This window comes from Culex quinquefasciatus, chromosome 1, assembly GCF_015732765.1.
Source record: "Culex quinquefasciatus strain JHB chromosome 1, VPISU_Cqui_1.0_pri_paternal, whole genome shotgun sequence".
Taxonomy (NCBI): Eukaryota; Metazoa; Arthropoda; class Insecta; order Diptera; family Culicidae; genus Culex; species Culex quinquefasciatus.
The window spans coordinates 6,479,595-6,504,329 of NC_051861.1; the positions used below are offsets into that span (position 1 = coordinate 6,479,595).

Consider the following 24,735-nt stretch of genomic DNA (forward strand, 5'->3'; position numbering starts at 1 on the left):
TTTCGTCACTGGGAATTGGCACTGATAACCACTTTGACGTGTCAAACATTATCACAGACAAGCAAACATGAAAGTTTGAGACAAAAATCTTAAAGCAATTCCATTTCGCTTTATTGTCTACTGTTTTTCGTAAACGTGTATCTGTCATTTTTTTTTACTTCAACTTTTACGAGCCACCTTGAGATCTGCCAAATCTGTTTGCCTTCAGTGACTAATTCTGCGATGTTTAGAAACATCGCACCGCGAACGTAAACAAATTTTACGACCCTAATCGGCGTGCTCATCACGTGCTGCGGCCATGTTTGGGTAATCCCGTGCATGCTAACTTGCTGGTCAAATCTGGTTTGGGCCGGTGAATTACGCACTTTGGACTGCCTGCCCACAGACTGCCAGGGGATTCCAGGTCAAGCCGGTTTCGAAACGACAACAGTCTTGGGACTTTTCTTATTGAGGAATCCCCATGTGGGGGGACGACCCCGTAGATTTACCCCTCAGAGTGGTACAGATAGATCAGATCTTGATCTTCCGTCAATCTATGAACCCTCAAAGTGACGATTTTTCAATTTTTAAATTAGGTTCTTCTTAAAAAGAAGAAAAGCGGTTAATAATGCGTTTAAAAAAACATCACACAAAATTACAAATCGTTTAATGAAAATCAATAAATAAAGATCGACACTACAAGGTTAACCAGCCGGCTTGTCCGACTTCCAGTTGAGGTGGAAAAGACCTGAGAAATTTGAAAATTCTGCTGCGGCGGTTAATCCACTCAGCTCTCTCCTCTCTCAAGAAGTTCTGCGCGAACGAAACGGTGATCTCTGATCAACTCAACAGATCGTCAGAGGAGCTGTCAATGGGCCTGGTTGTTCACAGAAACAGCTGAGTTGAGCTGAGAGCGCGAGGCTCGGAAAAAGAGACTAAGCTCCCCGATATCAGTCGCGCAAAAATGGCTCTGTTTGCGCAGTTTCAGCTGGGCTGGCATCGGAACAGGTCGTGTGATCAACGGACCGGTGAAAATTGTGGAAGAACAAATTTTGTTTTGTGGTTTGATTTTTGAGAATCAGCTGTGCTGTTGTTGTTTTCGAAACAGTTTTCAACGTATCTACTGGACTGTAAACAGTGATTGTTAAACTGTGCTGCAGTGAAGTGAATTGAGGAAATTTGGCGATTTTTTTTTGTGTTGTAAATATTGATTAAGAGGTATGTTGATGAATCATTTTGTTAGAAAATCGGTTGAAAGTAATTATAAGTAGATACATATTTTCAACTAACTAGCTTCAGCCTTTACTTATTTGTTTTTCACATCGTTTCGAGCTCTTTTGCCCTAGAAAATTTTAGCTTCTTTTTTATGAATTGCATCATTTTTATAGTGTTTTTAGCACTTTGTTGTTTCTTCTTAATTTTTAAGAGATTTTTCCAGATTTTTTTTTATCAATTGTTTAGTTTTAAAATTGATAGTGATAGTGATAACCTGTACAGTTGATTTCAAACTACTAAGAATATTTTTAGATTTTTTTATTTGAATTGGTCCTATAAACATATCTGGAGTTTTTTTTTGAAAAGGTCCAATTATCCGAATTTTCCGTTTTTGCTTTTTGGGTGTTTTTTAATACCCCTGACTTAAGGTGGTTTCAAAAACACCCAAAAAGCAAAAACTTTGGAAATTTGGTTTATTGGACCTCTTCAAAAAAAAAAAAAAAAACTCCAGATATGAAACACAATAGTTCATAGGACCTTTTCAAAAAAAAATCTAAATATTGTTCAACGTTTATGTTTGAGTTTGTAAACAAACGGAATACTTTCCGTTACATGAAATTTTGTGGAAAACATTAAATTTTCAGTTATAGTGGCTTCAATGAAAAATAAAGTACAGAGTGAATTCGGTAATTCAAATTTCGCTCATTCGAATGCCCACTAGTTCGAACGTATTTGAATTTAAACCAGTTGTTCAACATATGCTGGCGTTCCTGTTCGACAATTTCCGAACACGTTGTTTCAAGCTTTTGACAGCTGTCAGTCGTTCCAATTAATGAATTCGGATTCGTTCATTCGAATGAGCTAATCCGCTCTGTATATTTTGAGAGATGAGATGAGAGATGATTCAAAATTACATGAAAAAAAAACAAAAGAAAAAATCCAGAGTTGTTTTTGAAAAGGTCCTATACACAGAAAAAAATAATGTAAATTTGGAAGCTTTAATTTTGGAAGGTTGAATATTACCTCTTTTATGATGTAATTTTACCTCAATTTAGACTGAAAAAGTGACATTACACCAGAAAAGTGGTAAAATTACACATTTCCAGAGGTAAAATTACACCTTTTTTCTGACATAAAAGATGTACCCCTTCCCAGATGTAATATTACCATGATTTTTTTTCTGTGTAGGCTACTGTCTTTCATATGTTTATAGGACCTAATAAAAAAAAGTCAAGAAATGTTAAAATCATAGCGAACTTCTATAGAAATTCTTTGATTATTGAGCCGTGTTACGTGTCATAATTTTTTTTTAAATTTGTATGGAAATTTTGTTTTGAGAGGGAGGGGGAAAGGGTACCAAAAATTCATTTTTTGCGTTCAGTAATAAAAGAATGCTCCCTAATCCATTATGTCTTTACTTAATTTTACCAGAGACAAACGGACGTGAAACTTTTTTAATCATTAACTATCAATTTAACGGCCAACTAAAAGTTGAGGTCATACAAAAAAATTCAACTTTCCTAACATCTGCCTTGACGTTATTTGCCTTTCTTATTAGACAATCGAACAAGGATACACTTTGACCATGTTTACAAAAAGTCTGCGAAATGAATAAGACAATCGCCGCCGCTTGCCCACCCGCGTAATAATTCGCCACTCAAGTTTGCCCATCTGGTTAGCGAATAAAAAGCCCAGCTTTGACCAGAACCAGACTGACTCGCTATGAATCGCTATGGATTGTTTGTTCCACACGACTCACCACGGGGAACGCGCTAAATGGTTCCCAACTGGCTGCTAAATATGTGCAAATGTCCCATGACAATAGGACTTGTGATAATTTTATTATTATTATTTTTTTGCGATCAATTTCAGATTCTAACTGACGACGCGTGGTCGCGGTCTTCCGAAAACCATGAGGACTCAAATTAGTCCGGACGGTTCGTACGTCAACGAGGGGATGAACTGCTCCTCGCTGGACATAACGATGCCCAACGGGGAACCGCACGGCGGTTTGACGGGTTCGAACGAGTTTATCCGTAAGTATTTGACAGGATAAACCTTAAATCACTACAAGTGTTGCCTCTCTTGAAAAAAAAATTACACCAGTGTTGCCAGTGAAACAGACTTTTTCAAAAAATAATTTTTCGTTGTAGTGTCCGCAAGCGGGAAGAAAATCTCCTCGGAGAATCGCATGGAGCAGGTGAACCAGTGGTGCCAGCGAAAGGTCAAAAGTGCCTGCACGAGAAAGATGCTCCACAAACGGTTGCCAATTTCGCGGTGGCTACCCAAGTGAGTGTTTGCTAAACGAAACTCGTTTCAAGTGTAACCGGCTCGAATTTCCACAGCTACAACTCGTCGGACGCGGTCGGGGATTTAGTGGCGGGAATCACCGTCGGCCTAACCGTAATTCCTCAGGCCCTCGCGTATTCCGGCATTGCTGGGCTTCCCGCAGCGGTGAGTTGTTTGGAAGAGTGGGTGTGGTTTTTCGACTTGACCTTGATCTTTGTCTCGTTTTACGCAGTACGGTCTCTACGGTTCCTTCCTCGGGTGCATCGTGTACATCTTCCTCGGCAGTTGCAAGGACGTTCCGATGGGTCCGACGGCCATTTCGGCTCTGCTGACGTACCAGACGGCGCGGGGCAATGTTGCCAAGTCGATTCTGCTGTGCTTACTGACGGGGATCATCGAGCTGTTGATGGGTCTTTTCGGGTTGGGCTTCTTGGTGGACTTCGTTTCGGGTCCGGTTTCTTCCGGATTTACGTCTGCGGTTTCGCTGATCATCGTAACTTCGCAAATTAAAGACGTGCTGGGTATCTCGGCGAAGGGAACTACGTTCTTGGAGATCTGGCAGGCCATCTTTGCCGACATTCACAACATTCGAGCGTGGGACACGGTGCTGGGACTCACCTGCATCGCTGTGCTACTAATTATGAGGGTAAGTTTCCGCTAGTCGGCAATAGATGGCGACACTGATTAACCACAAAATGGCGTCTCTTTCGTAGATTGTAGCAGGACTGAAGGTGGGCCCCGAAGAGGACACGCTCAAGTCGCGCAAGCACCGGATCATCAACAAATTCATGTGGCTGATCGGGACGTCCCGTAACGCGATCCTGGTGGTGGTTTGCGGCGCCATCGGGTACGTGTTCCAGTCGTCGGCACAGGCTCCGTTCAAACTGATCGGCGAGATTCCACCGGGCATGCCGTCCTTCCAGGCGCCCTTATTTTCGCTGACCGCCAACGAGAACTCCAGTGGACGGGCCGAGTCATTTTCGGAGATCGTCTCCGGACTGGGATCCGGTTTGATCGTGGTTCCGCTGATCGCACTTATGGAGAACATCGCCATCTGCAAGGCGTTCTGTGAGTTATAACCAGAACCCAAGTGGTGAATTTGCACTAATTTTTCCCCTTCATTCTAGCCAACGGCAAACCGGTGGACGCCACCCAGGAACTGATTGCCATCGGAGTCGCCAACATCGCAAACTCCTTCGTGCAAGGCTTCCCCGGAACGGGATCGCTGAGCCGTAGCGCCGTAAACAATGCGTCAGGAGTGAGGACTCCCATGGGTAACATCTACACCGGTGCCCTGGTGGTGCTTTCGCTGATGTTCTTCACGCCGTACTTCTCGTACATCCCGAAGGCGTCGCTTGCGGCGATCATCATCGCGGCGGTCGTTTTCATGGTCGAAGTCAAGGTCGTCAAACCCATGTGGCGAACCAAGAGTGAGTTACATTTTTCCAAGATGGCGGCCATACGATGACTAAACAATGTTTTCTTCCAGAGAGCGACTTGATTCCTGGACTCAGCACGTTCATTGCCTGCTTGGCGCTTCCTCTGGAGATGGGAATTCTCGTTGGAGTCGGCTTGAACGTTATCTTTATCCTGTACCACGCGGCTAGACCAAAGATTTCCGTAGAACGGTTAACGGTAAGCGTCCCTAGCTTCTTTACCCTCACAAACCTAACCTCAAATTCCCCAACAGAGTCCCGGTGGAACCGAGTACCTCATCATCACGCCCGATCGCTGCCTGATCTTCCCGTCGGTAGACTACGTGCGGAACCTCGTCACGAAGCACTCGATCCGGCAGTCGCTCCCCGTTGTGATCGACTGTTCGCACGTGTACGGCGCCGACTACACGGCGGCCACCGTCATCGACAGTATTACGGCGGACTTTACCAAGCGGGATCAGCCGCTGTTTTTCTACAACCTGAAGCCGAGCGTGTGCGCCGTGTTCGAGGGTCTTTCGCCGGTGGACTTTGTCGTGTATTACCGAGAGGAGCATCTGGATGAGCTACTGAAGGAGCGTGCGTACAAGCCGAAGCAGGTGCTAAGTGCTTAAAGTCCAGGGAACGACCTGGGAGTATGTGAGTTGCCGACAGTATTAGGGCCTAATTGCTGGGCGCCTCGAGGTATTACGAACGCGTTACCGTTAATCCTATTTCACCGACGGCCGAGCGATGTGTATTTATTAACAATTACAACGAGCATGATTTTACTCTCCGTAACCTAATCGAAGACAATTTCAAAGAAAACCTTACTTCTTAGAATTAATGTTTGGCCATCGACACTGTTAGTTCGTTTTTTTTTGCGGAATCCTCAAAATTTCCATAGGTTTTAAATTGCACGAACGTTTGTAACATTCCGGCCATAATTTATTAATTAAGGATTTTCACTGAAGCAGCATGCATGGTATGAAGACACTTAAACATGTTTTAACTTATGATATGTATTATATTTGCTATTGATGAATAAATAACTGTGATAAGGCGATACGTTTTAAAACATGTGTTTAATTTTACGATATTTTTTGGTTTAAAAAAAAAATTTCGCTTAATATTAAAAAGAAGTTTAATTTTATCGTGTATTGTTGACAACATTGAATCGTCACTTTTGAAAAATTGCATTTCCAAAATCCGTAGTAACAGTTCAATAGGGCGAATCTGCATTTGTAAACAAGCAGTCTATCCCTTTTGTTCAAGTGACAGTTCACGTCATGTAAGAGGGGGATAGACTGCTTGTTTACAAACGCAGATTCGCCCTATTGAACTGTTACTACGGAAATGTTTCCATCCAGCTGGCCTTAACATAAACAGGCCTCTTTTTTCATTGACTGTCATTCACACACTTAAACGGAATCACAGCCTTTTCTTGGGTTATTATTGCACGGTTAATTTATAAGCAAGTTTGACATCGGACAAACCAAAAAAGGCGTTTCATAATTCCTTATAGAGCATTTTACGTGCGTATGTATTGCGTGTACGTACACGAAAATGAAGTAAGGTCAAATTTTGTCAGCCAGCAGAACCAAATGGTGCGCTAGTGTGCGTACGCGAAGCGTCATAAAGCTCTATTGTTTATTGCTGCTTATTTTTATTTCAAACGTCACCCAAAATAACTCAACCAAGGGTCGCGCGAAATGTTCGCGCCAAAACACCCCTCGTTCGAAGCAGCCCTGCGCATTTCGCCGCGCACATGTTTTTTGTTACGCGTGTATTGGTGTGTTGTTCTGTCAAGCACGTGCGCACTTGTGTGTTGATCAACATAAACAACGTGCACCTCGGACCAGGCGGTTGCGATAATCCGAGCAAGAAGTAAAATCTGAGTTTAATTTGAGTTTTTAGTGTAATAAACAAATATTTCAAAATGAAACGCCTGTCGGAGGAAAAGACCAAAATTCTCTTTGAGAAGCTGTCCAAATAGTAAGTGAAGAAACTAGGTTATTTCGTATTTTAATCATGTTCGATCTTTCAGCATTGGGCCAAACGTGAAGCTGCTGATTGACCGCGCCGACGGCACGTACTGCTTCCGGGAGATGAACATGCGCGTCTACTACATGTCGGAGAAGATCCTGAAGCTGGCGGAGGGCCTCAAGAAGCACCAGCTGGTGTCCGCCGGAACCTGCATCGGCAAGTTCACCAAGGGCAACAAGTTCATCCTGCACGTCACGGCGCTCAGCTATCTGGCGCCGTACGCACAGTACAAAATCTGGGCCAAACCGTCCACCGAGCAGCAATTCCTGTACGGAAATCACATCAACAAGACCGGTATGGGACGGATCACGGAAAATACGCCCATGTACCAGGGGGTGGTCGTGATGTCCATGAACGACATTCCGCTCGGCTTCGGCGTTGCGGCCAAATCGACGGCGGACTGCAAACTGGCCGACCCACTGGTGACGGTGTGCTTCCACCAGGCGGACATCGGGGAGTACATTCGAAACGAGGAATCGTTGATTTGAGGGAGAAGTTTGAATAAATATTTAAGTTTCGCTAAAAAACGTCTTTTCATTCTGAAATTTGAAGCGGTTTTCATTTTGGGCCTCTACTGTAGTGAACATTCGTGTTCATCGCAGTAGGCGCGCTTGTGTAGGTAGATGAATCTGACAGTGCCAGTTTGTTTTGGTTTTTGAACACGCACGCACAGTCCAGTTATTCAAAGCAGTTTGTTAACTCGGCCGTGTGAGGCAGGTAAATTAACTCAAAACTTGTTATCGAAAAAATCCACTTTGTAAGTGACTGTCGAGGCATTCTGCCACTGAACCACCGATGAATAGCACCGTCTTGCGCTGCAAGCAGCAAAAACAAACTTCGCAGAACGAAAACAACTAGTCATCCAGCCAATCGAATCCAATCACTGGAGCTGCAATAAAAAAAGAGAACCAACAGCCAGAGCTTTTTGTGGGTCAGTTCCAAAGTCCATCGAGCACTTGAGTCGAGCCGTGAGTTCATGTCGAAGTAGTGCCAACCGTAGACGATACAACAGTCGACAAAGTATAGCTGGAGCGTTAACCTCGGGATGAACCGGGACGGCATTTATCACCTTCCTGAGGGAAGCAAGGAGACAACATTCTGCTACGATGATTCGTTGCCGGCACTGCCGCTCCCAAAACTGGAACACACCCTGAAACGGTACCTCGAGTCGCTGAAGCCGTTCGGAACCGCGGAAGAGCTGGAAGCTTCGAAGAAAGTTATCGAAGAGTTTCGTACCGGAATCGGGGGCAAACTGCATGCCCTGCTGGAGGAAAAGGCGAAACACGAGAAGAACTGGGTGAGTTGATTTATTCCAAAATTAGCTTTGTTTGTCCATCGGTATCTGTTTTCGCAAGTAGTCTTCTAATTGAAGCTTTATCTTATCAACTGTTGCTGGAACAATGTGTACATCTCTCGATGCTACAATCTGTTGCAGCTCATTTCTGATGGTGTTGGGCAGCATGTCGAAAACACAATCCAAATTTTCTACACTCAGAACTGAGTCGTCACTTTTAGGTTTACGTGTTTTCGTTCTGGAAACATATGATTCCTCCATATATCCAGCTACCTTTAGACGCAATTCCTCATCTGCTGCGGGAAGTCTTCCACTCGCTTGCGTTTGTTCCAAAATTTGTCGCAGCTCATCCCGTAACGACGGTGGAAAATGCTGCAAAAACTGCTCTATCTTGGCAGCCGGAGGGAGAACATAGTTCTCGCGGACACGTTGCATTTCGTCGTGCACTTTGCGGCGTAGTTCCGGGGACATGTGCTCCAGACCACCTTTCAGAAAAAGCTCTTCTAGGATGTCACGCTGCAGTCGATCGGGCAGAATTTGCTGCAAACGATGGGGACTGATGAGTTGCCTTCGGTTGGGATTCGCACTTTCCGTTGGTTTCGTTGTCATACTTTCCGATATTCCGAGAATGAGTGCCTCCTGAATGATGCTCGTTGCTTCGGGATGTTTGCTGTCCGGAAAGTTGGACAGGAAATTGTCGATCGCATGTTGGGTAGGAACCAACGATTTCACTAAGGTCACATGTTTGCGGATTTTGTCATGAAGCTCATCAGAGAGGTCAAAATTTGGTCCGTGATGTTGTAGCTCATGTACGAGCTGATCCCGAATCTCGTCTGGCAATGTCTCGTGGATTAGATCCACCAACAACGTGGAATCAGCGTCTCCTCGAACTGAACTAACGATTGTTACGCAGAATACTAAAAACACTTTCATTCTGTTTAGACTCGGCACAGACTGACTTGATGATTCTTGAAGGTGTATTTTTATCTAAGAAGTGTTCAATATCGTAACAACTGATTGTCGAACTAGTATCGATAAGTTTGTTTGGTATCGTTAAATGAACTTGTTAGTGATAGGACTTTGTTCCATTAAAACAGGTGCTTGATTTTGTAACGTCTGAGTCACCTAGTCAGAAAAAAAATCACCTGCTCAATAGATAGCAGAATTCAGGAAATCATCTTTCGAAACTGCTTCTCATCAGATCAACGGACGTCCTATTCAAATGACAAGATAAGATGGAATCTTCGGCCGTTATAAATTGGCCCAATAGCCTCGAACGGTCAGTCAGTCCCAATCCCTGCGCTGTTCTCCAAGATGAAGTCGAGTCTAGTATTCGTGTTGGCCCTGGTGGCTCTGTCCAGTGCAAGTCCTTTTGGATTTCCGAAACGTGTCGTTCGTTCCGTGTCTCAGGAAACGCTAGACTTGGCATTCGATTCGATCGTGGAAATCTACCGTACCGTTGAGCGTACCTACCCGGCGGAACTGGTTCAGGAGATCGTGCACGAGATTCTGGAGAATGACGGAGCGTTCAACTTTACCCCCGAGCTGCGCGCTAAGCTGGATGAGAAGCGCGTCGAGCTGAAGCAAAACCTGATGGATGCCCAGGAGCAGATCATCACCGGTGGAGAGGATTTGCCCGAGGTGATTCTGGAGAAGATTCGACTGTACCTGGATTACAGCGTTGGAACGCTGCTGGATCTGACTCCGTTCCAGCTGATGGAGGAGATTACCAAGGAAGTGCTGAAGAACGGTGGATCGTTCGCCTTTAGCGATGAGATCTTGGTCTTGTTGGAGGAAAGCAAGGTCGCTTACAAGGACGGCATGAAGCGACTGCTGGACTACGAGTTCGAGGTATTTGAAGACCTGATCGAGTTGGACGACGACCTTCGTCAGAAGATTTACCTTGCCGTTGAGTACATGATCGATCGTACGTACGACGCTATCCCGTGGGAACTGCTGGAGGATACGGTTTATTACATTCTGGAAAACGACGGATCGGTGCAGCTTTCGGAGGAACTGGTAGAACGAATCGAGGCCAACAAGGATGAGCTGAGGGAGAAGCTGCGCGATGCGCTGGATTACGTGGATGACTTGCTGAATGGCAAGTTTGATCCGGAACCTTTGTAAAAGGGATGTTTTAAGAAAAATAAAGCTGTCAATTTGAAATATGAACTGATTTATTCAAATAATGGGTTTAGTTTTTGGCGGCATCCTCATTAACATTCGGTAAATGGTTCATCAGTGGCTTCAACTTCTCCCAAATTGATGGATTCCCGGAGAGCATTCCAAACAGCTGCTCGACTACCTTGTTGCTATCGACTGGAGCGTTTTCAGGCGCAGCTTCTTCTGCGGATTCACCTTCGACTTGTGGAGATGGCGCCAGTGGCAGCTTTCCGACGACTTCCTGAATACGATCCCAGACGTTGGCTAGGTCTGCTCCAGTGGTGCCTGCACTTCCGAAATGCTGATGAACGTCGTTGCGAATGTCCGCCTTGATGTTGACGTTTACGCTGACCAGGTCTCCGATCGTGTTACCCGAAACGGTGATGGGGTCGGCCTGAGCGATGGCAAGCACGATTGCGATCGCTAGGGAAGCTGCGAAGATCTTCATGGTTCTGGGTTGAATAGATGTTTTGGGAATCGCTACCTGTAATTTATACTGGCGAAACGCTGTCCCGGATGATGGATGACTGCATGATAACGCATTGTCTCGTTACAGGTCGCAACATGGTGGGAGGATTACGCGTATCTGACCTTGCGGATGCCCTTGATCCCGTACTGCGTAATGGCGAGCCCGCTGCTGCTGGAGACCGTCGGGTTGGAGGATGTTCCGGAGAACTTTCTGAAGAGTGCGGCGATTTGCTGTACGATCAACATGCAATTTTGGAAGCTGCTCCGGACGGAAACGTTGCGTCCGATCGCGAGCAGCGATAAGAAGATTCTCTTTTCGTCGGATTTGTATAAGAGGCTGTTTAATACGGTTCGTGCTCCGGGGCTGGAGATGGATAAGATCGTAAGCTACTTTAAAACGGAGAAGGAGGGGCCGTGTCCGTCGCACCTGCTGGTGATCTACAAGGGAAGGATGTTCAAGATCGAGGGACTGCATGAAGATGGGGAGATCTTGAGTCCGCAGGACTTTTTGCTGTACTTTCAGCAGATTCAGCACAAGGTAGACAGTGAGGACACGAGTATAAGCGGAGTTCCGTTGCTGAGTAATGACGACCGGACTACGTGGGCCCGTAATCGAAGTCATTTGATCGAGCTGTCGGAGAGGAACGCGGAAGTTATGAGAGATATCGAGAGTTCGATATCGATGTTTTCGATGGATACAAACGAACCGTCGGACTATTCGGAGGTCGCTACGCGGACCTTGATCGGCGATATGCATTCCAAGTGGGCGGACAAAAGCGCGACGACGGTTTGCTTCAAGAACGGAAAGATGGGCTGCATGGGCGAGCACTCGTGCTACGACGGGACGATCTCGATCTCGATGAGTTTGTACGCAATGTTGAGCATCTTTGAGGACGGGATGCCGGACTGGAGCATTCCGCCGAAGCGGCTGGTGAAGCCGGTGGAGCTGGTGTTTGATCTGGACGACGAGATACGGGGGGAGATCGAGCGGATGACGGAGGTTGCGCACAAGTTGGTAAGCGGAGTAGGGTTGGTAGATCTGTTGTTGTTTTTATTTTGTGTTTCTTTCCAGCAAAACAGCGTCTGCGTCACGGTCGATCAGTTCAACGGGTACGGCAAGGAGTACATGAAGTCGAAGAAGATCCATCCAGATTCGTGGATCCAGACGGCTCTGCTGTTGGCGTACTACCGCCTGCACGGGACGTTTGCTCCGACGTACGAAACGGCCATGATGCGTCAGTACTACAAGGGTCGTACGGAGACGTGCCGGTCGTGCAGCGTAGATTCGGTTAACTTTATCGAGGCTATGGGAAGTTCGAAGGAGCCGGCTGGCACGAAAGCGAAACTGTTCCGGACGGCGGCCAATCGCCAGACGGAGTTGATGAACGAAGCTAGGAAGGGAAATGGCGTTGATCGGCATCTGTTTGGGCTGTGGTGTATGGCGTACGATCAGGGGCTGCCGATTCCTGAGTTTTACGACGATCCGCTGTACAGTAAGAGTGGCGGAGGAGGGAACTTTATCCTGTCTACAAGTACGCTTGGGTTCACGATCAACTGTGGCTTTGTGGCGCCGATGTGTATGGACGGCTATGGATGCTTTTACACGATGCTTGGCGAGAATATCTGGTCCATCTTTACGGCCTACAAAGACTCCGAGGTGACCAGCTGTCGGAAGTTGCAGGCAGAATTCCATCGAGCGTTGGAAGATATTCGGACCGTCATGGATGCTGATGTCGGGACGAAGCTTTAATCTGTTTTAAATTGATTCTAAAAACGGTATTAGGTGCTTATTATGTTGATGACCATTGTTGTGTTATGTAAATAAATCGGTGAAATGATCCTTTTTAGATTGCATCCGACTCCGAGTTAAATTTCCCTTAATTGGTGGTTTCGGCTGGGGGGTTGGGGTCTATTTTGCAATGCAAACAGACATAAATCAGGCCTGATGCAGCTGATTTATGGAGTGCAGAACGTGACGTCTATTGCGCGTGGGTTGAAAATTTAATTCGGTTCTGACATCAAACTAATATCTGTTTGCAAATCCGATTTTTTACGCCAGAATGCGCTCCAAATAGGACCATAATAACCTCGCACAACTCACGTGCACAAGCTTTGCGTGACTTGCTCTCGTAACGCATTCGCCATTAGCTTTGACGGGGACTCGGTTTTGGGGTTAGAATTTTGACAGTAAAATGGTGTCTTTTAAAATTTGTCATCAAAATGGCGTCAAATAATTAACTGGCTTTTGCGTCACGTGAGCACGCCATCGGCGATTTAGTGATACCGGAAACCGCCAAATAAGAGCAAATATAGAACTGTAGCAGTGGGAAATCATTTTAGAAACATGGTGACCTCCCGGGCGAGGTGGTCAACGCTCGGTTCTGGGAGATTAGAGTTCATTTGGTTGGCACCACCTCCACCACCACCACCAATCTATTGTCAGTTGGAGGTTTTTGTGGTTGTTGGGTTGGTTACCGGCTTCATGTTTGACATGAGTGCAAAAATAGTATGAACGTGGGTGATTGGGGAGAGAGAGTAAAAAAATCACACTGTAAACAACCCCCCATCCTTTGGGGTGGTAATAAGTGTCGCACCCCTCGGTCATATTTGGTTGCCGCATGTGGTCGATTAATTTCAATTTGTCGGGATGATGGTGGGGATGGTCCACGTGGTCACGTGGTGGGACGGTTTATAACCTTTGTGGCGCACCTTGCTTGATGGATGATGGGAATTGGCTCGGGGTGAAAGTTTAATGGGTCTGTTTTCAATATGGACTAACTTCAAAGTTAATTTGGTGACAGCAAATTAAACGACTTGAAAGTAATTTAAATTAAATAAAAAGTTCGGAAATATTCTGATAAATCTGCTACTTCAATAAACATGCATCAATGCTTGAAATATCGTGAGACTTGAATGGGCCATTCAAAAACGGTCCTAATCCCATTTGATGGTCCGTCAAAACTGATAACCAAGTCGTGTGACTACTCATTCAATTACGAAGCCATCACTAACTCAGTGTAACTGCAACCATGAAACCGACTGTAACCATCCTTTTACTGCTGACGACTGCATGTGCCCTCCTTCAGGCCACTCCGGTTCGCCAGAGGGCACCCTTTGGCGTCAAAATCACCAACGTCATCAAGGGCGACGACACCTGGGAAGCAATGGCGGAAGCATTCCGCCGGACATCCTCCGACACCGGCAAGCAGAACATTCCGTTCCAGCTGCAGAAACTCATCGGGATGCTGATGCAGGATGCCGTTCCGAGACCGGTGGCACCTTCAACTGGTCCCTTTCTGGGCCTGGTCGAGATTGGCAACAGTGTTGACTGATTAAAAAAAAAAAAAAAACAGTCACGACGAATAAACCAAGTGCGGTTCCGCGACGAGAATTTAATTATTCGTAAACACATAAATTCGATTGAATTATGATAATGGAAAAGAATGAATATTTTTTAATTAAACCGTACGGTGACGGGTGAGGGAGCAATTTTGGGTGCGCCACCGTCGTAATTGTCCATAAATTTTTCAATGGCCCCTCGTCGCTGGACACGCGTTGTTTTGGCCATCGGAAAAGGGAAAATGCAGATTAAAATTTGGAAAATAAGGGGTCCAACGGGACTGGGTAGTTTAAATGTTGCATTGATTGTGTTATCTGCATTTAGAAGAGTAGAATTTTAAATAAATAAATATGAAAAAATTAAACCGTTCGACGTAATACCTAAAATTGTACATCTCAGATCTGTGGCTAGCAGCCATCCAATCTTCCAATTCATGAAAAATTCAAAACTGCCAAACATGTGGCGAAAATTGATTCATCGTGGTGTATATTATTTTGCTCTCGCTATTCTACAGTTTTCCTCCGCCAGCAAATCGGATTCAGCCAGATTTTAATTTGTTTTCCCAAGCCGCTGTCATTGTCAATGTGGTAGTTCCACTATTAATTTTTAGTAAACGACATGTCGGGTTTGGCTTTGTATGCTTGTGGTGTTGTACTTTCTTGTCATAATTTGGTTTTTTTTATAACAGTCTCCTCCGCTTGCGTAGTTTCAAAAGAAAAACCTTACTTAATCCACCCTTAGGTGGTTGGTGCCTTCCTCACATTTAAAGGGTGCTATCCAAAATAGACACAAAATGGAGGTGTTTTTCAGAGTTTTATCAATTTTGACTCATTATTCATACCACTAGATTGGGTAGTCAGATCTTCATATTGCAGGGCACTTATGTGGTTACAACTTATGACAGGGTAGTCAGATCTTCAATCCAATTCGTGCTCGTTGAAAAGGTCTTTTAATTACCTATCCAAAGATAGGTCGCATGAATATCATGAGATAAGATGAGATGATCATGAGATCCGGCCTCCAAAAGGTGCGTAAATAACACTTAAGTGCTTATAACTTTTGATAGGGTTGTCAGATCTTCAATGTCTTGGACGCGTTGGAAAGGTTTTTGATAACCTATTCAACGATAGGTCGCATGAGAGATCCGGACAACGTTTTCATCAAAATATCTGAGATCCGGCCTCCAAAAGGTGCGTAAATTACACTTAAGTGCTTATAACTTTTGATAGGGTTTTCAGATCTTCAATGCCTTGGATGCGTTGAAAAGGTCTTTTAAATACCTTTCTGAAAATGTATAGCATGACCACCCTTTTTACAATCTTCCGAACTTTTAAAATACTTAACTAAACTCCATAATTTTTAATAGTGACTTATGGGATTCCAGGACGGATCGAATGAGGCCAAAACGGACAAAGTCGGTTCAGCCAGTCTTGAGATAATCGAGTGACATTTTTTTGATCAACATCCCACCACACACACAGACATTTGCTCAGAATTTGATTCTAAGTCGATAGGTATACATGAAGGTGGGTCTAGGAGGTCTAATTGAGAAGTTCATTTTTCGAGTGATTTTATAGCCTTTCCTCAGTAACGTGAGGAAGGCAAAAATCTATAGAAAAACATTCCAATTTCAATTTTGAATGATCAGAAACCTCTACAGAAACTCGCCACAGCCATTTTGAATTCACCTCGGCTTATTTAAACAAATTTAAAGTGTGTTCGACCAAGTTAATGATCGCTTCGGGTAATAAACGCGCACTGATAACATTAAATTTTAAAGTTTTTTTAAAGGTCCAATAAACAAAATTCAAGTTTTTTTGCCTGATGGGTGTTTATTGAAAACATGATTTGTTTTGGTTGAGGGGTGAAGGCTGGTGATCGTTGAATACATTTTTTTTTTATGCTTAAGTGATTTTTTTTCAAATTATGAAATATGTTTTGCTAGTTTTTTTTAACTGAAATTTAACATTCGGTACCGTTTTGAATTGTGATAGTTCACATTTTAAAATTTCGAATGCGATAAGAGACCACTATAACTGAACAAACAGCTTTAAATAAGCGAAAGTTCAAACATTGCGACTCATCCATCTCCGGGGCGAGTGTTTTCATTAGAACTTGAAGAAATGACGCCCTCCACTCCACTCAACTGCATCTGGTTCAGGGTTTTGTCTTTCGTCGTGGTCCAATAGATTTGTGGCCTTCTTTACATATTTCATTTGTCGTCACACAGCTATAGGTCAACCTCTTTTTGCCGTTCTTTTGAGAGCTGAGTGTGGGAAACTTAGGTTGGTGCCGTGGAGAGAATCCCCGACACGTCTGGTTCGTCCGGAGATAGTTGTTGGAAGGGGCACAGTTTGTTGACATCGACTGGCAGCTGACCGCTGACAGGATATATGCGTTACGGGTGGGCGTAACGCTTAGCACAAGGGGCGTACATGCGGGGGTTATTATTCGGGTCCACACATCTTCCCCCCTCTCCTAAAAAAAAGTTACTAGCGCAACTCACCAAAGCAATCAAACTAAATCATTCATGCTGTGTTGCGTATCAGAAACAGTAGAGATATTGTTTACCTCACAATTTTTTTTTATCCTATCTTCTTTTGATAGGTTTACCATGTAGTTAAAACATTAACTATATTTCAAACAAGTAATTATTTCGTCATTCTGATAAAAGGTTCCTGCATGACCTTGATTCAACTTGCTTCGGACTTCGACTTTTTGTCTTCAGACCTTCGGTTCGGAATGCGACAACGCAGCTGAAGCACTAAAGCACACACTCGCTTCGAATTGCTGTTTTCAATTGGTTCCGTAGTCTCTGTCTTGATGTCTTGTCCTGCTTCGCCAATTAAGATCAGTTCTCTATTTTGAAAGACGATCAGATCATAGAGACGATACCCCAAGGATCATTGACGGCACGGTGTCTTTTCTTAAGGCTGGTATGCAGATCGGAAGGAAAGGGGTAAAGAAACAGCTTCACGAACAGCAGAACAAAGGAGAAGGAGAGATTTCTTGGGGCTTTTCTTCACCCTCTCTGGCTTGCTTTCGCTGCCGCTGCTGCCCATTTGATTTTTTTCTTGACCGATTCCTTCCGAAGTGCATACACCGCTTTAGGGAATGGTAGTCGGGTTTGCTTATCCTTAGCGCACCCCACGCAGTTGTCAACATCAGCGTCCTTGAACTGCACTCCAGAGGCAGATCTTCGGCTGACTTCGGCCTTTCACAAATCGTTGTTGTCTTCTCGTTGCGACCTTTTCAGTGAGTTCACAAGCCAGGATGGTCTATTCAGTGAGAGCTCACAAGCCGTTGTTGTCTTCTCGTTGCGGCCTTTTCAGTGAGAGCTCACAAGCCGTTGTTGTCTTCTCGTTGCGACCTTTTCAGTGAGTTCACAAGCCAGGATGGCCTATTCAGTGAGAGCTCACAAGCCGTTGTTGTCTTCTCGTTGCGACCTTTTCAGTGAGTTCACAAGCCAGAATAGCCTATTCAGTGAGAGCTCACAAGCCGTTGTTGTCTTCTCGTTGCGACCTTTTCAGTGAGTTCACAAGCCAGGATGGCCTATTCAGTGAGCTCACAAGCCGTTGTTGTCTTCTCGTTGCGACCTTTTCAGTGAGTTCACAAGCCAGGATGGCCTATTCAGTGAGCTCACAAGCCGTTGTTGTCTTCTCGTTGCGACCTTTTCAGTGAGTTCACAAGCCAGAATAGCCTATTCGGTGAGCTCACAAGCCGTTGTTGTCTTCTCGTTGCGACCTTTTCAGTGAGTTCACAAGCCAGGATGGCCTATTCAGTGAGAGCTCACAAGCCGTTGTTGTCTTCTCGTTGCGACCTTTTCAGTGAGTTCACAAGCCAGAATGGCCTATTCAGTGAGCTCACAAGCCGTTGTTGTCTTCTCGTTGCGACCTTTTCAGTGAGTTCACAAGCCAGAATAGCCTATTCAGTGAGAGCTCACAAGCCGTTGTTGTCTTCTCGTTGCGACCTTTTCAGTGAGTTCACAAGCCAGGATGGCCTATTCAGTGAGAGCTCACAAGCCGTTGTTGTCTTCTCGTTGCGACCTTTTCAGTGAGTTCACAAGCCAGGATGGCCTATTCAGTGAGAGCTCACAAGCCGTTGTTGTCTTCTCGTTGCGACCTTTTCAGTGAGTTCACAAGCCAGGATGGCCTATTCAGTGAGCTCACAAGCCGTTGTTGTCTTCTCGTTGCGACCTTTTCAGTAAGTTCACAAGCCAGAATGGCCTATTCAGTGAGCTCACAAGCCGTTGTTGTCTTCTCGTTGCGACCTTTTCAGTGAGTTCACAAGCCAGGATGGCCTATTCAGTGAGCTCACAAGCCGTTGTTGTCTTCTCGTTGCGACCTTTTCAGTGAGTTCACAAGCCAGGATGGCCTATTCAGTGAGCTCACAAGCCGTTGTTGTCTTCTCGTTGCGACCTTTTCAGTAAGTTCACAAGCCAGAATGGCCTATTCAGTGAGAGCTCACAAGCCGTTGTTGTCTTCTCGTTGCGACCTTTTCAGTGAGTTCACAAGCCAGGATGGCCTATTCAGTGAGCTCACAAGCCGTTGTTGTCTTCTCGTTGCGACCTTTTCAGTGAGTTCACAAGCCAGGATGGCCTATTCAGTGAGAGCTCACAAGCCGTTGTTGTCTTCTCGTTGCGACCTTTTCAGTGAGTTCACAAGCCAGAATAGCCTATTCAGTGAGAGCTCACAAGCCGTTGTTGTCTTCTCGTTGCGACCTTTTCAGTGAGTTCACAAGCCAGGATGGCCTATTCAGTGAGAGCTCACAAGCCGTTGTTGTCTTCTCGTTGCGACCTTTTCAGTGAGTTCACAAGCCAGAATGGCCTATTCAGTGAGAGCTCACAAGCCGTTGTTGTCTTCTCGTTGCGACCTTTTCAGTAAGTTCACAAGCCAGAATGGCCTATTCAGTGAGAGCTCACAAGCCGTTGTTGTCTTCTCGTTGCGACCTTTTCAGTGAGTTCACAAGCCAGAATAGCCTATTCAGTGAGAGCTCACAAGCCGTTGTTGTCTTCTCGTTGCGACCTTTTCAGTGAGTTCACAAGCCAGGATGGCCTATTCAGTGAGAGCTCACAAGCCGTTGTTGTCTTCTCGTTGCGACCTTTTCAGTGAGTTCACAAGCCAGGATGGCCTATTCAGTGAGCTCACAAGCCGTTGTTGTCTTCTCGTTGCGACCTTTTCAGTGAGTTCACAAGCCAGAATGGCCTATTCAGTGAGAGCTCACAAGCCGTTGTTGTCTTCTCGTTGCGACCTTTTCAGTGAGTTCACAAGCCAGGATGGCCTATTCAGTGAGCTCACAAGCCGTTGTTGTCTTCTCGTTGCGACCTTTTCAGTGAGTTCACAAGCCAGAATGGCCTATTCAGTGAGCTCACAAGCCGTTGTTGTCTTCTCGTTGCGACCTTTTCAGTGAGTTCACAAGCCAGGATGGCCTATTCAGTGAGCTCACAAGCCGTTGTTGTCTTCTCGTTGCGACCTTTTCAGTGAGTTCACAAGCCAGAATGGCCTATTCAGTGAGCTCACAAGCCGTTGTTGTCTTCTCGTTGCGACCTTTTCAGTGAGTTCACAAGCCAGGATGGCCTATTCAGTGAGAGCTCACAAGCCGTTGTTGTCTTCTCGTTGCGACCTTTTCAGTGAGTTCACAAGCCAGAATGGCCTATTCAGTGAGAGCTCACAAGCCGTTGTTGTCTTCTCGTTGCGACCTTTTCAGTAAGTTCACAAGCCAGAATGGCCTATTCAGTGAGAGCTCACAAGCCGTTGTTGTCTTTTCGTTGCGACCTTTTCAGTGAGTTCACAAGCCAGAATGGCCTATTCAGTGAGAGCTCACAAGCCGTTGTTGTCTTCTCGTTGCGTCGTGGGCAAAAGAAGGAAGATTTTGTGAGGGAAAGTGGTGGAATTTGGGGGAGGCGGGCCATGAATTATGAGTGGGTGGCACCGGACGAATTTCCTTCCATTTCGGTGTGACGACTTATGACATCTCTTTGGTTGCGGGGGCTTCCCGGAGGGCTCTTTTCCCCGTACTGGCAGAAGGTGATGGCCACAGAGGACACGCTGAGCATGTGCTGAATGACAAGTGTGCTGAAATGTGGCAAAATGTGAAATGATGAGAAATGACTACTAGCTGGCTAATGCCGGCTGAAATATGGCCAGGGAAACTCATTCAAAGGCAATCCGCAAATGTTTGCCGTCGAGCTTGAGTTCTGATATAAAGGTGACTCATCTCGAGCTAAAATGAAGGTTTATCAGTAAAGGATTCCCCTGCAAAGCTCATCCCTGCGCGATAAATGTTATCTATTTTCTCTCTTCTCAACTGGAAAACCTTTAAAAACCATTCAGTCACTCCGCAAAACCTAACCAGTCCAAATGAAACCACTTCTGTTCCTCGCTCTGGTCACCCTCGGGGGTGTGAGCTGCGGCCCCGTCTCAATCCGAGACAACAACATCGGGGACATTACGGCCATCGGGATGAACGTCGCCGCCGACATCCAGGGTGACTTGAACGTCAACATCGCCAACATCATCCTGGCTCTGCTGGTCAACATGGGCGACCATCCGCGTCCCCCGGTGGGACCACCTCAACCTACCACCACAGCCCCCGGGGAAGAACCTCCGGTGACAACGCAGCCGCCCCATCCACCACCAATTACACCCCCGATTACGACGGCCGTTCCGCCGATCATGCCACCGCCCTCACCACCCGTGGAGGTCCTAATCAGTGCCATCCGCGAGATTCGCCAGAAGGCAGAGGCCGCCAACCTGAGCCACCCTGACTGAAAAGTCCGTCGGACGTCCGTCGTTTGTCGTCCGTGCAATCGTACGACGTCGCTCGACAATGTCGTGCGACTTTCGCACGAATGTCATACGTTTTTGCACCAAAATGTCGTATTTGTCGTGCGATCGATGATCGAAATTGTATGACATTGTCGTACGACATTCGACCGACGTCGCACGGTTTTGTTATTTAGAATGTCGTGCTATTGTCGTGTGCTGTCATTTCGGATTTTTGGGTTATTTTGCAGTTGAAAAAACTGTTGTTTTGTTTTTATTGATTTTTTTTTATTCCAGCTGTCAAAATTTCACAAATATTTATTGTACACTTAATTTCACTTGCGTATCGCCGATTCTTCCCCAACTTGGCTTCCTTCTGGATTTGCCTTGACCGCAGCTTCCGGCTTGGGTGTTGGTGTTCTTCTGAGGCGGCCGTGGCAGCATCTTGGTCGTGTTGGACTTTTGTTCCTCGACGAGCTGATCAAAACCCGGATGCGACGCCTTGGCGACGATCTTGGATCTCCGACGGATTGATGTTTACCGGAGTACGAGGAAACGTGGGTTTTGTGGAGTACGAGTACGAAAAAAACGGGACTGCTTCCGTGGATTCTACGGAAGCCACGAGTGACCACACGGGAACGCATTCCGGTTTCCGGCAGAATCAGATTGTTGCCTGAAAAAAATATATCATCAATCAACAATTGGCAAGAATTTAAAAATTAAATTCAGATTTCAATAATAATAATAATTATAAAATTTCAATTCAATAAAATTTCAAATATGTTTTTTTGAACTATGAAAGAAAAACTAAATTTATGAACTTTCAAAATTTAAACATTTAAAAAAGAATTATAAATAATAGATGCCTAGATAGATGATAGATTTAAATTTAAGATTATTGCAATTAGTTTTGAAATCCGAGAATATTATTATTTGAAAATTGTACGTGATTTAAGAATGCTAAAAGAATCTCAAATTCTAAAATTCAAAAATTCAAAAATTCAAAAATTCAAAAATTCAAAAATTCAAAAATTCAAAAATTCAAAAATTCAAAAATTTAAAAATTCAAAAATTCAAAAATTCAAAAATTCAAAAATTCAAAAATTCTAAAATTCTAAAATTCTAAAATTCTAAAATTCTAAAATTCTAAAATTCTAAAATTCTAAAATTCTAAAATTCTAAAATTCTAAAATTCTAAAATTCTAAAATTCTAAAATTCTAAAATTCTAAAATTCTAAAATTCTAAAATTCTAAAATTCTAAAATTCTAAAATTCTTAAATTCTAAAATTCTAAAATTCTAAAATTCTAAAATTCTAAAATTCTAAAATTCTAAAATTCTAAAATTCTAAAATTCTAAAAGTCTAAAATTCTAAAATTCTAAAATTCTAAAATTCTAAAATACTAAAATTCTAAAATTCTCAAATTTTAAAATTCTTTAATTCTGAAATTCTTAAAAATTTTAAGTTCCGAAATTCGAAATTTTTAAAAATGAAAATTTTCTGAATTATAAATTTTTTGAATTTTAGGGTGCCTCAATACCAAAATCATTTATTTCAATTCGTGATATTTTTAAAATTTTAACTTTGTAAAATCCTTGAAAACTTTCAAAAGTTAGAAGATTTTTTTTACTATTTAAAAAAATTTAAAACTTTTAAATATAAAAAAAACAATTTTTAAAACTTAAAACAAAACTTGAACTTGTATTTTTTTTAAATTTTGTAATATTTTTTTTTTAATTTTAGTTTGTTAAAGTTTTTTAAATTTGTATTTTATTGAAAATTTAAAAAAAAATTAAGATCTAAAAAATCATTTTTTTTTATTTTTAAAATTTTAAGAAACATATTAAGTTTTTAAATGCGTAATTAAAAAAAAAGATCTTTGAAATTTTAGAATTTAAAAATATAAATTATTTCAATTTTAGAATTTACAGAATTTACAATTTTTTTAATTTTAGAACTCATAATTTTTTGAATATTAGAATTCAAAATTCCAACTCGTGCGTCCAACGTTTTGGGAATTCAAGAACTTTATAATGTTAGATTTTTTGTGTTTATAAATTGAAGAATTTTAGTACTTAAGAATTAAGGAATTTTAGTGTTTAAGTTTTTGTCAATTAAAAAAAATTCTTATTTTTGAATTTCAAATTTTTTCAAAAATATTTGAAAACTTTGAGAATTTGAAGAATTAATAAATTCTAGAATTTAAGAAAAGAATACTAACAATTTGCACAATATCAAGAAATTCAATAAATTTAGAATTTTCGAATTCTCACATTTTTAAGTCCTGAAATGCTAGAATTTTACAACTTTACAATTTCAGCTTTTAAGTTTTTTAAAAATTTTAGTATTTTTGATTTTTTTATTTTTCAGTTTGGAATTATTGGATTGAAAAGTTGAGAATTTGTTTTGTTCCATTCATCCTATTTTTAATTTCGATCGTCCAATCGCACTTCCAGCACACCTCCATCGTTTCTAAAACATGACTCACCAGTTCCATTAGGTATGCGTCGCAACATCCCGCGGACGGTAAAACACCAAACACCAACCGCTTCCACGATCGCAAACTGGTTCCTTCCCGTCCCGTCTTCCGGAATGGCCCGCCGAGTAAACCATATTTCCCGTCCTCCTCCTCCTCCGCCACGAAGACCGAAATCTGGAATACAAGATTCGGTCACTCGCCCACTCCGGCCGGAACTTTCCGGCAGAAAAAGTAATTGAACCTAGTAAACAACTTACCTATTAACTGTCCAAAATCCTCCAAAAGCCTAAAAGCAACAACAACTGGTTCGACTCGGTTGCAATCAAGTCCGAACAAGATCAACAGAAGAGAACTGTCAAACTGTTTGCGTCGACGATAATCGACGTCGAATTGAAGGTAAATCGATTGAAAAAACCATGTCGAGCATGTCGAGTGTTTGTCGTCCGTTTGTCGTCCTTTCGACCAATCGATATCAAAACGGTAAAATCACAACCGTGCGACAACTCGTACGACGTGCGACATTTTTCAAACAGGGCAGGAGCAGAAGGACCAACTGTGGCGGGAGCACGCGGAACCGTTTGTGAAGAGATTGATGGCCGCCAAGGACTGAATTGATCAAAATGATTTGCTGAAGAAATAAAAAGTAAATAAATGTACAGTCATCCCACACATTCGGGACAGCCAATCGGCCAATGTTGAAAAAATCATAGAAAATCTATAATTGAACACAATGATTTGCTTTTACCTTCATGTGAAAGCTTTTCTCGTGATCTTTCGAATAATGCAGTTATCAAGTTAAAAAAAATATTAACCCCTGAAATCAATAAATTCGGAACACTTTTTTCATACGGATGTAAACAAACTTTGGATCTCTCCAGGAGAGTTTTTTTTTTACAAAATAATGGCTTCACAAACTGAAATCAATGAAAATCAAGCTTAATAATGCTTTTTAAACGTCTGATATTTTTTTCTTTCGTGAAAATATCTGTTAAATTCAGGCACAATAACATCCCACAATTATGGAACAGGCAATCTGGAGGCAGCGTTTTGCTGCTCTGGTTAAAATCGTCTTGAAATACAGCTTTTTGATTAAAAAGTACTACTTTTACTAGTGAAATAGCAAAAGAGCAAAAAAATGAGCTTTTCACAAAAAGCTCGTAGACCCACCTGCATGTATACTCAGAAAAAAATGATGGTAAAATTCATCAGGAAATGGTGACAGATATTGTTTGAAAAAAAAAAAAAAAACATTCCAAAATTCAACTTTTCTTTTGCTGTGTACCTGT

At 43.3% G+C, this 24,735-nt stretch overlaps 5 protein-coding genes across 8 annotated transcripts in view; 4 read left to right on the forward strand and 1 right to left on the reverse strand.

Annotated features, from left to right (window-relative positions):
- Positions 1-5,973, forward strand: part of LOC6036777 (sodium-independent sulfate anion transporter) — a 32,690-nt gene extending 26,717 nt beyond the window's left edge. The window contains exons 1-9 of one of the 2 annotated variants that reach the window (XM_038257689.1): positions 938-1,197; positions 3,067-3,230; positions 3,348-3,483; positions 3,540-3,648; positions 3,716-4,129; positions 4,197-4,551; positions 4,611-4,913; positions 4,973-5,118; positions 5,174-5,973. In XM_038257689.1, the coding sequence (XP_038113617.1) occupies positions 3,107-3,230; positions 3,348-3,483; positions 3,540-3,648; positions 3,716-4,129; positions 4,197-4,551; positions 4,611-4,913; positions 4,973-5,118; positions 5,174-5,530 (1,944 nt within the window). In that variant the 5' untranslated portion in view covers positions 938-1,197; positions 3,067-3,106 and the 3' untranslated portion in view covers positions 5,531-5,973. Of the gene's footprint in view, positions 1-937; positions 1,198-3,066; positions 3,231-3,347; positions 3,484-3,539; positions 3,649-3,715; positions 4,130-4,196; positions 4,552-4,610; positions 4,914-4,972; positions 5,119-5,173 lie in introns of those variants that run through there. The other variant, XM_038257681.1, reaches the window with a different exon arrangement.
- Positions 5,974-6,720: 747 nt separating this feature from the next.
- On the forward strand, positions 6,721-7,468 carry LOC6036776 (60S ribosome subunit biogenesis protein NIP7 homolog). Its single transcript, XM_001846720.2, has 2 exons — positions 6,721-6,890; positions 6,943-7,468. The coding sequence occupies exons 1-2, from the start codon at positions 6,835-6,837 to the stop codon at positions 7,427-7,429; spliced, it is 543 nt and encodes a 180-aa protein (XP_001846772.1). The 5' UTR covers positions 6,721-6,834; the 3' UTR covers positions 7,430-7,468.
- Positions 7,469-7,586: 118 nt separating this feature from the next.
- Positions 7,587-12,720, forward strand: LOC6036775 (peroxisomal carnitine O-octanoyltransferase). The gene is made up of 3 exons (XM_001846719.2): positions 7,587-8,238; positions 10,955-11,881; positions 11,939-12,720. Exons 1-3 carry the CDS (start codon positions 7,987-7,989, stop codon positions 12,614-12,616), a joined length of 1,857 nt encoding a protein of 618 aa, XP_001846771.2. The 5' UTR covers positions 7,587-7,986; the 3' UTR covers positions 12,617-12,720.
- Positions 12,721-20,539: 7,819 nt separating this feature from the next.
- Positions 20,540-24,114, forward strand: LOC6036773 (arp2/3 complex-activating protein rickA). Of its 2 annotated transcripts, none has more exons than XM_038249669.1 (2): positions 20,540-20,966; positions 23,987-24,114. In XM_038249669.1, exons 1-2 carry the CDS (start codon positions 20,566-20,568, stop codon positions 24,057-24,059), a joined length of 474 nt encoding a protein of 157 aa, XP_038105597.1. In that variant the 5' UTR covers positions 20,540-20,565; the 3' UTR covers positions 24,060-24,114. The 2 variants fall into 2 exon arrangements, with proteins under 2 accessions (XP_038105597.1, XP_038105596.1); XM_038249668.1 differs by having other exon boundaries at positions 20,540-20,962; positions 23,983-24,114.
- Positions 21,291-23,860, reverse strand: LOC119765557. Of its 2 annotated transcripts, none has more exons than XM_038249670.1 (3): positions 23,707-23,860; positions 23,459-23,623; positions 21,291-21,643 (listed from the first exon to the last, which is right to left on the reverse strand). In XM_038249670.1, exons 2-3 carry the CDS (start codon positions 23,484-23,486, stop codon positions 21,306-21,308), a joined length of 366 nt encoding a protein of 121 aa, XP_038105598.1. In that variant the 5' UTR covers positions 23,487-23,623; positions 23,707-23,860; the 3' UTR covers positions 21,291-21,305. The 2 variants fall into 2 exon arrangements, with proteins under 2 accessions (XP_038105598.1, XP_038105599.1); XM_038249671.1 differs by lacking the exon at positions 23,707-23,860 and adding an exon at positions 23,691-23,696.
- Positions 24,115-24,735: the final 621 nt, after the last annotated feature.

Bases quoted from the DNA above. Each gene is read 5' to 3' on its own strand.
- LOC6036776 (XM_001846720.2), top strand. From the start codon at position 6,835: ATGAAACGCCTGTCGGAGGAAAAGACCAAAATTCTCTTTGAGAAGCTG. The intron at 6,891-6,942 runs GTAAGTGAAGAA...TCGATCTTTCAG, and splicing joins TTTGAGAAGCTGTCCAAATA to CATTGGGCCAAACGTGAAGC.
- LOC6036775 (XM_001846719.2), top strand. From the start codon at position 7,987: ATGAACCGGGACGGCATTTATCACCTTCCTGAGGGAAGCAAGGAGACA. The intron at 8,239-10,954 runs GTGAGTTGATTT...GTCTCGTTACAG, and splicing joins CGAAACACGAGAAGAACTGG to GTCGCAACATGGTGGGAGGA. The intron at 11,882-11,938 runs GTAAGCGGAGTA...GTTTCTTTCCAG, and splicing joins CGGAGGTTGCGCACAAGTTG to CAAAACAGCGTCTGCGTCAC.
- LOC6036773 (XM_038249669.1), top strand. From the start codon at position 20,566: ATGAAACCACTTCTGTTCCTCGCTCTGGTCACCCTCGGGGGTGTGAGC. The intron at 20,967-23,986 runs CCCTGACTGAAA...TCAAACAGGGCA, and splicing joins GAGGCCGCCAACCTGAGCCA to GGAGCAGAAGGACCAACTGT.
- LOC119765557 (XM_038249670.1), bottom strand. From the start codon at position 23,486: ATGTTGCGACGCATACCTAATGGAACTG. The intron at 21,644-23,458 runs GTGAGTCATGTT...TATTTTTTTCAG, and splicing joins ACGCATACCTAATGGAACTG to GCAACAATCTGATTCTGCCG.